This window comes from Carassius gibelio, chromosome B17 (genome assembly GCF_023724105.1).
Source record: "Carassius gibelio isolate Cgi1373 ecotype wild population from Czech Republic chromosome B17, carGib1.2-hapl.c, whole genome shotgun sequence".
Taxonomy (NCBI): Eukaryota; Metazoa; Chordata; class Actinopteri; order Cypriniformes; family Cyprinidae; genus Carassius; species Carassius gibelio.
In genome coordinates, this window is record NC_068412.1 from 11,293,170 (window position 1) to 11,306,015 (window position 12,846).

At 35.7% G+C, this 12,846-nt stretch overlaps 1 protein-coding gene and 1 long non-coding RNA gene across 8 annotated transcripts in view; one reads left to right on the plus strand and one right to left on the minus strand.

The window, feature by feature from the left end:
- dnmt3ab (DNA (cytosine-5-)-methyltransferase 3 alpha b) overlaps positions 1–12,846 on the plus strand; it is a 61,335-nt gene that overhangs the window by 37,077 nt on the left and 11,412 nt on the right. For all 7 annotated transcript variants that reach the window (XM_052581160.1, XM_052581162.1, XM_052581159.1 and 4 more), the window contains 8 exons: positions 1,010–1,168; positions 1,669–1,776; positions 1,895–2,051; positions 3,298–3,447; positions 4,970–5,014; positions 5,115–5,194; positions 12,199–12,311; positions 12,409–12,592. In XM_052581160.1, coding sequence (XP_052437120.1) covers positions 1,010–1,168; positions 1,669–1,776; positions 1,895–2,051; positions 3,298–3,447; positions 4,970–5,014; positions 5,115–5,194; positions 12,199–12,311; positions 12,409–12,592 — 996 coding nt within the window. The remainder of the gene's footprint in view (positions 1–1,009; positions 1,169–1,668; positions 1,777–1,894; positions 2,052–3,297; positions 3,448–4,969; positions 5,015–5,114; positions 5,195–12,198; positions 12,312–12,408; positions 12,593–12,846) is intronic.
- LOC127976615 (uncharacterized) lies at positions 1,064–1,722 on the minus strand. Its single transcript, XR_008157897.1, has 3 exons — positions 1,566–1,722; positions 1,306–1,362; positions 1,064–1,185 (listed from the first exon to the last, which is right to left on the minus strand). It is a non-coding gene; the product is annotated as an uncharacterized LOC127976615 (long non-coding RNA).

The window sequence follows — 12,846 nt, forward strand, 5'->3', positions numbered from 1 at the left end:
CTCTTTAACAGTGTAAAAAACTCAGTATGCATGAAATAGCATTTCACCCCCCCTTTAAAATATCCATTTGATTGACATCAGTGATTCTTAAGTAATGTTATGATGCTAAGAGAATACCTTTTGTTTGCAATGAAAACCAAAATAACAACTTTATTCAACAATTTCTTCTCTTCCGTGTCAGACTTTGACACGCGTTCATGAGAGTACCATGACACATGCGTGTGCATTCTTATGCTTGTAAACAAGCTGCAGCGCACCAGGATTCTACATTCTACAGGATTCTACAACCCTGGCTTCTGTGTCAGCAAAACCACATGCATGCGTCGTGATAATCTCGTGAACATGCGTCAAAGACTGAAATGGACAAGAAGAAATTGTTGAAAAAAAAAAGCTGTCATTTCTGTTTTCTTTGCACACAAAAAGTATTCTCGTAGCTTCATAAAATTAAGATTGAAGGTCACATGGACTAATTTAACAATGTCCTTACTACCTTTCTGGGCTTTGAACGTGACAGTTCCCTTGCTGTCTATGCAGGGTAAGAAAGCTCTCGGATTTCATCGAAAGTATCTTAATTTGTGTTCTGAAGATGAATGAAAGTCTTATGAGTTTGGAATGACATGAGGGTGAGTAATTAATGACAGATTTGTAATATTTGGTTAAACTATACTTTTAATGTGCGGTCATTAGTGAAGCATCTGTAATATTATGTGGGCAAAATAGGTCCACTGTCTATTGTCAGTAGTATGGGGATATACAGCTCACATAGAAGACACTTTCAAACCAAATAGCTTACTATTGATCATCTTGGCAAATCTATGTGACCAACTCGAAATCATTGCGAAATTTGTATAGGAAAACCTTCCATTTATAGTAATCTTCACAGAGTTACCATACAGGTCAAGACAGTAAAAAAGAAATAAAGTTAATTAAAAAAACACAGGTTATTTTTTGTATTTATGTAAAGTTATAGAAATCAAAAGTTGATCCGTCCTGTGTTTGTATATTGCAGGATGGCCGAGGTTTCGGCATTGGTGAGCTTGTGTGGGGAAAGTTACGAGGATTCTCCTGGTGGCCAGGCCGGATTGTATCCTGGTTAATGACTGGACGCAGCCGGGCGGCTGAGGGCACTAGATGGGTCATGTGGTTTGGTGACGGCAAGTTTTCTGTGGTGAGTTTGTGTTCACTCTTACAGCACACGGTGTAAAACGAGTTAAATCTTAAATGAATTACTTTGATTTTCAGGAAACAATGCAATTTAAAGGGATAGTTCAACCAAACATGAAAATTCTGTCATCGTTTACTTACCTTCAGGTTGTTTCAAACAATATTGGTAGCCAAATAGTTGCTGGTAGCCATTCAATTCTATAGAAGGAAAAAAAAATGTTGGAAGTCAATGGCTACAAGCAGCCATTTAATAAAAAATGTCTTCTTTTGTATTCAACTGAAGAAAGAAATTCATACAAGTTTGGAAGAACATAATAACTTGACAAAATTGAAATTTTTGGGGTGAACTATCCTTTGAGCTTTTGTGACAGAATTTGTTGACAGTAAGGGACAAGTCATACTTTTCTCTGGTTTTCAGCATCATGCTACCATTGTTGTCGACAGAGGTTGTATTGTAACCCGGAACATTCATCTAAATGTTTTCTTCATTTTTTTTCCTGGTAGGTCTGTGTTGAGAAACTGTTGCCTTTAAGTTCCTTCCACAACGCCTTTCACCAGCCAACCTACAATAAACAACCAATGTACAAGAAAGCCATCTTTGAAGTGCTACAGGTAGGAATTTATTTGTGGTATAAATCAAGGATTGAACAAATCAGATCTTCTGTTGTTTATTATTATATTCCAAGCAAAAATCTCTCTAAAGAGAATGTTTGAATGGTGTGCTTTGCAGGTTGCCAGCACAAGAGCAGGCAAAACCTTCCTCACATGCCCGGAGAGTGACGACACTGACACTTCTAAGTCAGTAGACATGCAAAACAAACAGATGATTGAATGGGCCATGACGGGATTTCAACCCACAGGACCTAAAGGTCTAGAGCCGCCTGAAGGTAAGACTGCTGTTGTTGTTTCATATTGATATCTTCTTGCTTGGCGAAGAAAACTTATAAACTTAGAAAACACAAACTTATGAGGTTTTCATGCAACTCTGTTACAACGACAGTCTATAATGACTTAATTTATAAAAGGGTTAGTTCACCCAGAAATGAAAATTCTGTCACTGATTACTCTTTCATTAATACTCTTTCTTAATATGTTTCTGGGCCTTGAATGTAGCAGCACAGTTGCGAACTATGGAGGGTCAGAAAGCTGTTGGATTTCATAAAAATTTATAAATTTGTGTTCCCAAGATGAATAAAGGACGTACAGGTTTGGAACAACAAGAGGTTGAGTAATTAATGACAGAATCCTTTTTTCGGTGGACTATTCCTATAAGCTTCCTATAAGCAAAAAGCTCCATAAAAGTGGTCCATATGATGCATGTGATGTGTCTTCATTATATAGCTTTGTGGGAGAATCAGAATAAAATTGAAGCCACTTTAACTTCCCATCTAGTGAGCTGTTAACTTAAAGACCACTGTGAACGAATCACTGATTCAGAGTTAAACTTGAGAACTGAATCAGTGAATGAGTTGTTCATTTTGAGTTCAAGTTCTCCTCCATGAACCAGTTGATAGGGTTCACAAACTGAACTGATTTGTCCACAACTCCATGACTCAATTGTCAAGTTGCACCAGTTTGTGTCGACAGCTCATTTGAGGGCAAGGTTTCAGCGATTAATGAATTCAATTTCTGTCTGGTTTTCCCACAAAGCCCATTTGGCTCAACACGATTTGGAATATAGCGAACAAGTCATAAGGGTCATGCTAATTATCTTTTCATTTAATAAACTGTCATTGTATGGAAAAGATATGCATGCAGATTCTTCAAAACTTCACGTTTCGTTTTTGGGTAACATTCACGTTATTTCCAAGTTTCTTCATGCTATTGAGTTGTTGCTGACTTTAAAGGAAAGGTTCAAATTCAGTTTGCTGCTTTTAACCAGAAATTTGCAGACCGCTGAGATTTCAGATGGACAGTTCCTCGGTTCAGAGATTTTGGAGAATTTTGCCTTTTTAATATCTCTTGTAGATGCTTACTAGATATTTATCCATTAAGCTTGTACACATGCCAGCCTGCCAGGAATTCAGTTCTGTTACTGGTTAAATCAAAATGATCCTGACCGCTGGACGTTTACATAGACACACTACATTATCCATTAACCAATAGCTATACGTACCATTGTGACTTTTTCAGAGGAACGTAACCCCTACAAGGAAGGCTATCCAGAGATGTGGGTGGAGCCAGAGGCGGCGGCCTACACGCCCCCACCAGCAAAAAAGCCCCGCAAGAGCACAGCCACAGAGAAACCCAAGGTCAAAGACATCATCGACGAGCGGACTCGAGGTGAGCGGATACTCTCACTGAACCAGGCCAGCGAGTTCAAAGGGTTCCTCGCTCGTAAACACACACCCACACATGCTAAATCTGGATTAGCGCTCTCATCTCCTCAGCCGGCAGAGTAAACACAAGAGGGTGTGTCTGGAACTATGACAAGGGTCTCGTCTAATCCTACAAGTTAAAAGAGACTTGTTTTCTATTGAATTGTGGCACATGTTCAAACACACAGTAGCTTCAAAATGGCACTTTCACCTACATGTTGTTCAGTTGTTGTTCTAGTAATACATTGTAAAGATTACTTCCCATGTTTTAGGGCAGGAAAACCTAACAGTAGTAATAAAGAGACGAGCTGTTAAATCAGCAGGGAGCTTTATTAAACACTCAAACACAGGAAAACTGGAGCAGTCTTGCACCATCTCCTTTGTGGCTTACATGTAGAGCCAAGAGTTTCACTTCACTTGCAACAGTTTTGGCTTTATATTTCACCTTAGGTATAATAACACCTGCTTAATATTTAATAAAAACAATTAAAAAGTGGTGCAATAATAATCTCATTAAATGATAAAGTATCCATGATATAACATACACTACCGTTCAAAGGTTTGTACTGTTCAAAAAGAGTAATATTGTGAAATACAGTTATAATTTATATGAGCTGTTTTCTATTTAAAAATATTTTAAAATGTCATTTATTTCTGTGATTGTGAAGCTGAAGTTTTAGAAGCCTTTCAGAAATAATTATAATATGCTCAAGAAACATCAGTTGTGCTGCTTAATGTTTGTGTGGAAAAGTTATTTTTTTTTATGATTCTTTTATAAATACAAAGTTAAAAAAAAGAAAAAGAAAACAAATATAATTTTTTGTAATATTATACATTTATTTACTGTCACTTTTAAAATTAAAATTAAAATGTTATTTAATTTATTAATTTCGTTAAAAACTTGAAATATGTAAACGGTATTCTTTTTTTTTACTACAGCACTGTTGCTGCTTTAATACAACGTGTATTGCAAAAGGCATTATGCAAATTGAAATGTATTTTTATTAAATTTTTCACTATACCACTGCAAAACATAAATAATTTCAAAGAAGCAAATCTAGCAACTGCGGTTTTGTTGACATTTTTTAACTAATGTCAGCTAGTATGATGAATTAATTTGTCTTGGGATTAACAAATGTCAATGTGGCAACTGGAATAACTGACTCCAAACCTTGCATTAATTTTTAATCCAGTTCAGTACTGAAGACTTTCAATTATTCAGCTGTCCATCATCAATTATTTCTGACATGTACTACAAATTAAATATATTACCGCTACAATTAGCAGCATTATATCAGTTAATAAAAATGATGGCATGCTATGCTATGGCAGTGTTTTGTCTATAAAAAATTTTAATTGTCGAGGTGATGTAAATGCAAACCTTTGAAATTTTCATTCAAGAAGATGTCAAGTTGAATTAGGCCAAATATGTGAAACACTGGGAGTTTTTCCAGTTTTTGTATGTTTATTTTTCTGTTGTTTTTCAGAGAGGCTTGTATACGAAGTTCGTCAGAAATGTAGAAACATTGAAGGTATGTGTTACACACACAGATTGAGATGTGTTTCATAACTGACTGTCGGTCAGTGTTAGAGCCTCTGCTAAAATCTCTCTCTCACTTTGAACACTTCCAGACATCTGCATCTCCTGTGGCAGCCTTAATGTTTCCCTGGAGCACCCACTCTTCATTGGAGGAATGTGCCAAAGCTGTAAGGTAAAAGCCAGGAAATTCCTGCTTCCTACTTCCTTGAAGGATGCTTTGTTTTGCTTGATTGTAATTTTATCATGTCCATTCACATTACTGGCAGATTTTATTGTCTGTGACTTGAAAACAGATGTTACATACTGTATGCTGTACATAATCATTTGCATTGCAAAACATTCATAAAAAAAAGTACTGAGACAAATTGAGTCAATCAAAAAGATGTTGGCTGTAAGTTATATATGGTGGTTGAAATACAATGCTGCATGAACTCAACCAATCAGCATGTTCAGCAGCACCCAAGTCCCACCCCCAGAACCTTCTGGACTTTTGAAAAAGTACTACTGTTCCACGCGAGCAGGGACTGAGGGGCAAATTCTTACCTGGAACTTTATTTAGATCCTGGTTCCTGTGGTGAAAACACACCGAGTACCGGCCCAGAGTAAAGTTACTGTGGTGTAAACAATAGTTTTTAATATCAACCATCTAACGTTCATCATTTTAATACTGGAAAGAATTCTTATATTGCTCCATCCATAGCATTTAATTATGAAATTAATGGTGCTGTCAAATGATTAATTGCATCCAAAATAAGCATTTTTGTTTACACAATGTATGTGTGTGTAATGTGTATACTTAATATGTATATATAAATACACTCACATAAAGCGTTTATTTAAAAAAATATTTACACGTGTATATTTATATTCCTATATAAATATATTTAATTAATAAACGTAACTTATTTTTCTTAAATATATACATGCATTTTGTGTTTATATATACATAATAAATATACACACACTCAAAAAAATATTTAGGCCTTATAAATAAGATTTATGTAATTTGATTGCATATAAATTTTCCATCCATTTGGATTACATATTTTTAATGTAAACGTATTAATAAACTTAATGTGAAAAATATATGTAAGTCCTATATAAATAAAACAAGTAACAATTAGATTTATGTAATATTTTCAATTAATCCAATTTATTTTAAATGAATAAGAAATGGGTTTATGTGTTATTATGAAATAAACCTATTTTACTTAAAATGCATCACATTTAAGTAATTTGTATTAATAAACCCAATGTATTTTAAAATCATATTTATAAATTTGTATTTACTTATTCATCACCATTTCCCCTCCCCAATAAACATATACAACACAAAAAAGAACGGCCAGAGGGTCACTTCATTTCACATTTTTATTTTAGAAATAACAAGCACAAAAGGCAGCAAAAAGAGGAGCTAGCAAGACGGTCTCTGCTCACTTGTACTGTGTTGTGTACAACCTCAACAAAAATTAATGTAATTTCATTCTTTACTTAACAAACCAAGGTTAATTGCACTACTTTATTTATTAGTTTTTTTGCCACAACCATCCTATAACAAATAAATGCAAAGGATTTTAACAGACTGCAGGCACAGTACTTTTTCCTCAAGAACTGTGCTTAAAAAAAACTGCAAAACTTGAGGTAGACGTAACAATCAGGTCAAATCTGATTCAATGACTAACACTTGTTAACATTACACAAACATTTTCACAAATCTGTGAAATGCAATAATTTGGAAAAATAGGGTGGTGGTTCTCACGAGTAGAAAAAGTGCAAGTCAAGGGGAAAAATGTAAATATCAGCATATCTCTCAATGATTCACTGAAGCATCTTAATTTTCAGTCCCTGAACTTTTGGCGACAGCTTGGTTGTATCCAGTTCCATCAGGATTTTCTGAAATGCTTCAAATGTGCACTTGAGGTCTTTTGGATAGTTTAGGTTAAGGGCATCAATTAGTCCAAAAAGCATCACACATCCAAGTGTGACACTTGGCAGGTTTTGCAGAACTTCAACTCCTTCTAGAACAACACCAACATCTGAAGGTTCTTCTTCAGGACCAGCGCCCTCCGCTCGAATGACATGGATGCCCATTGTTGTCTGTGCAATGAGAGACTCAGCCTCCACACTTTCAGAGTCCTGGAGGATAAACAAAGAAAATAAGATCCCAATGTGTTCCAAGTTTTCCTATTGATTCAGTCATATAATTGAAATGATAATTGTACTGTGTTCCTGTTTTGCCATGAATAATGTATTAATTTCCCTATCTACACCAAATCTGAGATCAGCATAATGATGTGAGTGTTTCACGATTATGATTTCATATTTTCCTTACTTTGTAATACCAACTGGATCATTTTATACAGGTAATTTTTAGTTTGATCAATCATGCTCTGTACTGATTGCTGCATAGTTTAATCTTTCGCTGCACACTACACACAAGGGCATAAGCTAGACTGTGATACCAATGAGAAAAATAACTTAATCAATGAAAATTGAAATTTGTAACATGAAGAGAATAGCTTGACACACACTTACCACATATTCTTTGACAAGTGTCTTGATGTCTTCATTGAGGTAGACACTTAGGCACCTCAGGATACAATCACGTCTGGTGTTTTTGTCTTCATTCTCAAACAAGCATAAGAAGATCCCAAAAAACGTCATTAATTATTAACTAATAGTTCAAGTAAGGCTACATTTTAAAGAGGTAGTTCACCCAAAATTTACAATTATGCCATAAATTTTGTCCAACTTTTGTTCATCTTCAGAACACAAATGAAGATCTCTTTTTAAGAAATCTGAAAACTTTGTTTCTCCATTGACAGCTACACAATCACCACTTTGACGCTTCAAATAATTCATAAAGAGATCATAAAACTATTCCATATGAATTGAGCATTTTAGTCCAAATTTTCTAATGAGACATGATCGCATTTTTTTAATGAACAGACTAAATTTAGGCTTTTATTGTATAAACATTGATCAGCAAACATAAACAGAAGCTCAACCGAACCTGCTTAACACACTAGAACAAACCTCACTGGTTCTCGCACATCAACGCAAAAATTCCTGAGCTTCCGTTTACTCTAACTGATGTGAGTTAATGAATGTTTGTTTGTGAAAAAAAAGCCTAAAGTCAATCTGTTAATTTCTTCAGAAATTTTGGACTAAACTGCTCAATTCATATGGAATAGTTTTATGATCTCTTGATAACATTTTTGGAATGTCAAAGTATTGGTAGCGTAGCTGTCAATAGAGGAACAGAAACCTCTCAGATTTCATTAAAAATATATTTGTTTGTGTTGTACAGAGCCCTGCACATGACATGCAAGAAAAAAAAAAATGTAATTGTGCACACGATTTAGCGAATCAAGGGAATGAATTATTAAATTGTGCGCACGATTAACTTTTTTTCTTGCATGTCATGTGTGGGGCTCCATAGTGTTTCGAAGATAAGTTACGGGTTTGGAACGTCATGAGGTTCAGTTAATAACGCTTTTTTATTTTGGGGTGAACTAATACACTATTATAAAACACTATACACAGACAATAATCTTAATTATTTAGCAACTTATTTATATGAATAATGTTTTAAAAATATTGTGCATAAACAATAATGGCAATAAAGTTCTTTAATTTGAATAGAGAGAAATAGAAAGACTGTGTGCATGTGTGTGAAAGAGACTGAGATGTCCTCACTAATAAATCAAATAAATGTGTATTTAATGTGTAAGAAAGATTGTGTTCTTGGCATCTCAGAGGGATAGAGAAAGTGTGTGTGTGTGTGTGTGTGTGCGTGTGAGAGAGATTTCTGAATTCCTGTCAAGTCAAATGAGTAACTGGTTGAAAAAAAAAAGCAAAACATAAAAACACACTTACTTTAGCTGTCAATGCCATTATGGTGTGGATTTTCTGTCCTGCACATCCTCCTTTGATGGCCTCCTTTCCAGGCCATCAGTGTATTTGTCCAGTTGACCAATGAATTTTGATATCAGCGGAACAGTTGTTATACGCATGAACTCCAAGTTTACCTGAAAAAAGATGAAAAAGGACACAAAATAATATATTTCACCTTAAACAAGATGTGTTAGTGTATAAATCTGCACTTCCGTTTCAAACAACACTTAACTACTTACTTCTCCAATTTCAAACAATGCTGGCCATCTGTTTCGGACCTCTGTAATCATTGGCTCCTGAAGAATTTTTTGTCGTTGGTATGAGAAGGTACGCTGCATCTTTTCCTTGATAACGGTCTCGTTATTATTTTTTTTAACCTCGGTCAATAGAGCAACCCTTTCCACCTCCAGGCTGTCATTGGTTTCACCTCTCGGATGGTTTGGACAGAAATGAACCTCTGCCCTCCGTGGCTTTTTTATGTTTGCAGCTGGTTTTAGTTAGAAACAAAAGCATACTTTTGATTATGAAGTAACAAAGCCAGCATTATATTTTTAGAGAATTATTAGAATAGTACTCTCAATTACTAATTGCAGTAGTTTATAACTGTCTTTATTTGCCATCAAACGTTAAACCACAGAAAAACAGCAGACCAACAGCAAAAGACACAGACGGGGTAACGTTAAAACCATGGTTCACATAGAACACCCGACCAACTGGCAACTGTTGGAAGTTATCCATGTACGATATAAATACATTTAAAATTGCAGTTGGTTTAGTAATCGTTTAATGACACATCGCTATTTTAATCTTTAAACAGTTAACACCTAAAACCATTTTTCCCTCTCGGATTTAACTTAAGCTATGCACGTGGCTAAAGTTCCAAAGTTATGCTATTCAGGTCAGAAAATACGGAAATGAATATAACGTTAAACTAAAAATAAATACGCATCCCAGTTACTTTTAATTATACTGTCTAACTTAGCTGAAAAAAAGTAGCTTAAGGGGAAAGTAGAAAAAATTAGCTTTTATAAGAACCATGTGCAAGTTACTTAGCTAACGTAAGTGGAATAAATGCAGATTGATAGTCAGTGCATTGATACAGTCTAATACGATATCAACAGTAGTAATAACACACATATATATTGAAAGCAGTCAACTTTTATACGATGAGTACATATGTAACTTGCCTTGCAATCAGGTTGATCCAAGAAGATTATCCGATGTAAGATGGCGAGGAGAACGGTGTTTTTTAAACTGCCTCTCTGCCGCGCGCGCGCTGGTTGCTGCTTTTTTCCCCATTTGCATTGCCATAGACATGTGTATGTGCCGTACCGCTCCCTACCGACTGGAGTATGAATCATTTCCGCCTCTAAACAATTCCATTGCCCATAAATTATATGCAAACCAATCTCATAAAATATAACTAATAGGATCTCGCTCGTTCCACAGCTAGATATATTTAAACCATATTAATAATGGTTAACTGATTAAATCGAATAGTTTTCACAATGAACCAATTTACATGGATTCTAAGCAATTTTACTACATACATTTTGAAAATATTATTATTTAAATAAAATCAAAAGGATGCAAATACATAATTATAAACTATGCCATGATTCATTTTTTTGAGTGCAGCACACATGTATATATTATGTAAAATAAAAAAGTTTTATTCTGGATGCGATTAATCGCGATTAATCATTTGACAGCACTTGAATTTAAATGAGTTGAAATATTTTAATGGATTGGCATTATCCTGCCTGCTAATAATTTGTATATATTTATATTTTTTAAGGGGTCATTTGATGCTGCTAAAAAGAACATTATGTTGTGTAATGCAATGGGTTTATGCGGTTTAAGGTTAAAAAAACACATTATTTTCCATATAATGTACATTATTGTTTCTCCTCTATGTCCTATGTCCTGAAACGCGTAGATTTTTACAAGACTCGTTGTTCTGAAAAAGTGAGGTGTGCTCTGATTGGCCAGCTATCCAGTGCATTGTGATTGGCCGAATGCCTCAAGTGTGTGATGGAAATGTTACTCCCCTTAACATACTATGCTGTCTCCCAAACCAGCAGCACAAGATTCAGTCCAGCTGCTCTGCTCGTGCACATACCATCATCAGTTCTCTTTTAGAAGTTCAGTCAATGTACTGTTAGGAGTAACAGAAAAGCTCAGGATATTGGTTTATTTCGCATCAGAGCGAGTGTAAGGCACGTTTATAAACCGAATAACTTAAGTAATTTGTGGATTAGTGCGTACTTGAGGCGCGAACTGCTTCAGATTATTCAGTTTGATTTTGTGAACTGGTTCAGATTCAGTTAAATTTGATCCGGACATCACTAGACGAGACAAAACCAGTAGAACCTATTACAAATGAGGCTTTTGTTGCATCCAGTGGGGTCACAATTACTGGTTACAATTACTTAAAATGTCTTTTTACACGTTGCGTTGTGTATCATGCCGCGTAAACATGAAACCATGTCTCCATTTGTGTTTGAAAAACAACAGACAAACCTGCTCTACACTGCTCAAAACTCGGATTTGAATCATCATTGGCAAACTACTTAAATATATACAATGTACTTACAGGCTTTGAGTCAGATGCGCCAGACTGTCCTTGCAAAGTTTGAACTGCCTCACTTTATAGAAACAGCCGTTGTGCCAAAGATGCATTGCAAGCTACTGGTTCAGGAATCAATGCTCGTCCTCCATAATATGCGCAGCACACATCTGAATATTTGTGTTGAAATACAAATTAACTACTGATTTTTAGTCGTGTCCTCTTTTGGAAGGCCAAATAAAGTAGTTTCGCTTTTGCAATGAAACACAGTGACTCCACGACATGGCAGCTGAGAGAATAAAAGTTACGCCTTCTTTCTTTTGCGTGAACGTATGGGTGGCGTTATGCAAATCTTCCCACATAGTGATGTAGAGATGTGGGGGCGTGTTAGAACGAGACATTTTAGGGGGGAGTGGTTGACTGTTAACTTTTATAAAGAATATCTCTTTAGATTTGAGACTTCAGTCTTTGCAACTTTACAGATTTTGCAGACTTTATGCACCAAGAGCTTGTAACACTCCAAAGAGAATGGAAAAATTTTAATCGCATCATATGACCCATTTAAAAAAATTAAACACGATCAAATATAAATACTAAACTACCACCATACGTTTTTGAAATGGCAAGTGTTTTTCATTTGTCAACCACATATGCCCAGTATACCTCTTCATACGAATGAATTCCTATTTGAATTGTTTGTCCTTTTATAGAACTGCTTCCTAGAATGTGCGTATCAATATGACGACGATGGCTACCAGTCCTATTGTACTATCTGCTGTGGAGGGAGAGAAGTGCTCATGTGTGGAAACAATAACTGTTGCAGGTGAGACAGATTCTCAGCAGTGAGCTAAGATGTATTATTTCCATTTTCTACCTCAATCCTGCATTGATTCCTCCATTCTATCTTTGTTCTCCTGCAGGTGTTTCTGTGTGGAGTGTGTGGATCTGTTAGTGGGGCCCGGCGCGGCACAGGCAGCTATTAAAGAAGATCCCTGGAACTGCTATATGTGTGGGCCGAAGGCTCAATACGGCCTGCTGGAGCGCCGAGCGGATTGGCCTTGCAGACTGCAGCACTTCTTTGCCAACAATCACGACCAGGACTTTGTAAGCAACAAAAAGCCCCAGCTTAAAGGGATACTCCACTTAAAATTATCAGTGACCAATCCTACATTAGCAATTGTTACTTTCCATCATATTATCAGACAAGCTCTCTGGTTCACTGTGTTAAGCATTAACCTTGAACCTACATCATTTTTTATCACATATTGTGCAACTGAATGATTCATGAAAGACTAAAAATGTCATTTTTCAATGTCACACTTGATTCCAGCCTGTGTATGAATAATATAAATTAGCAT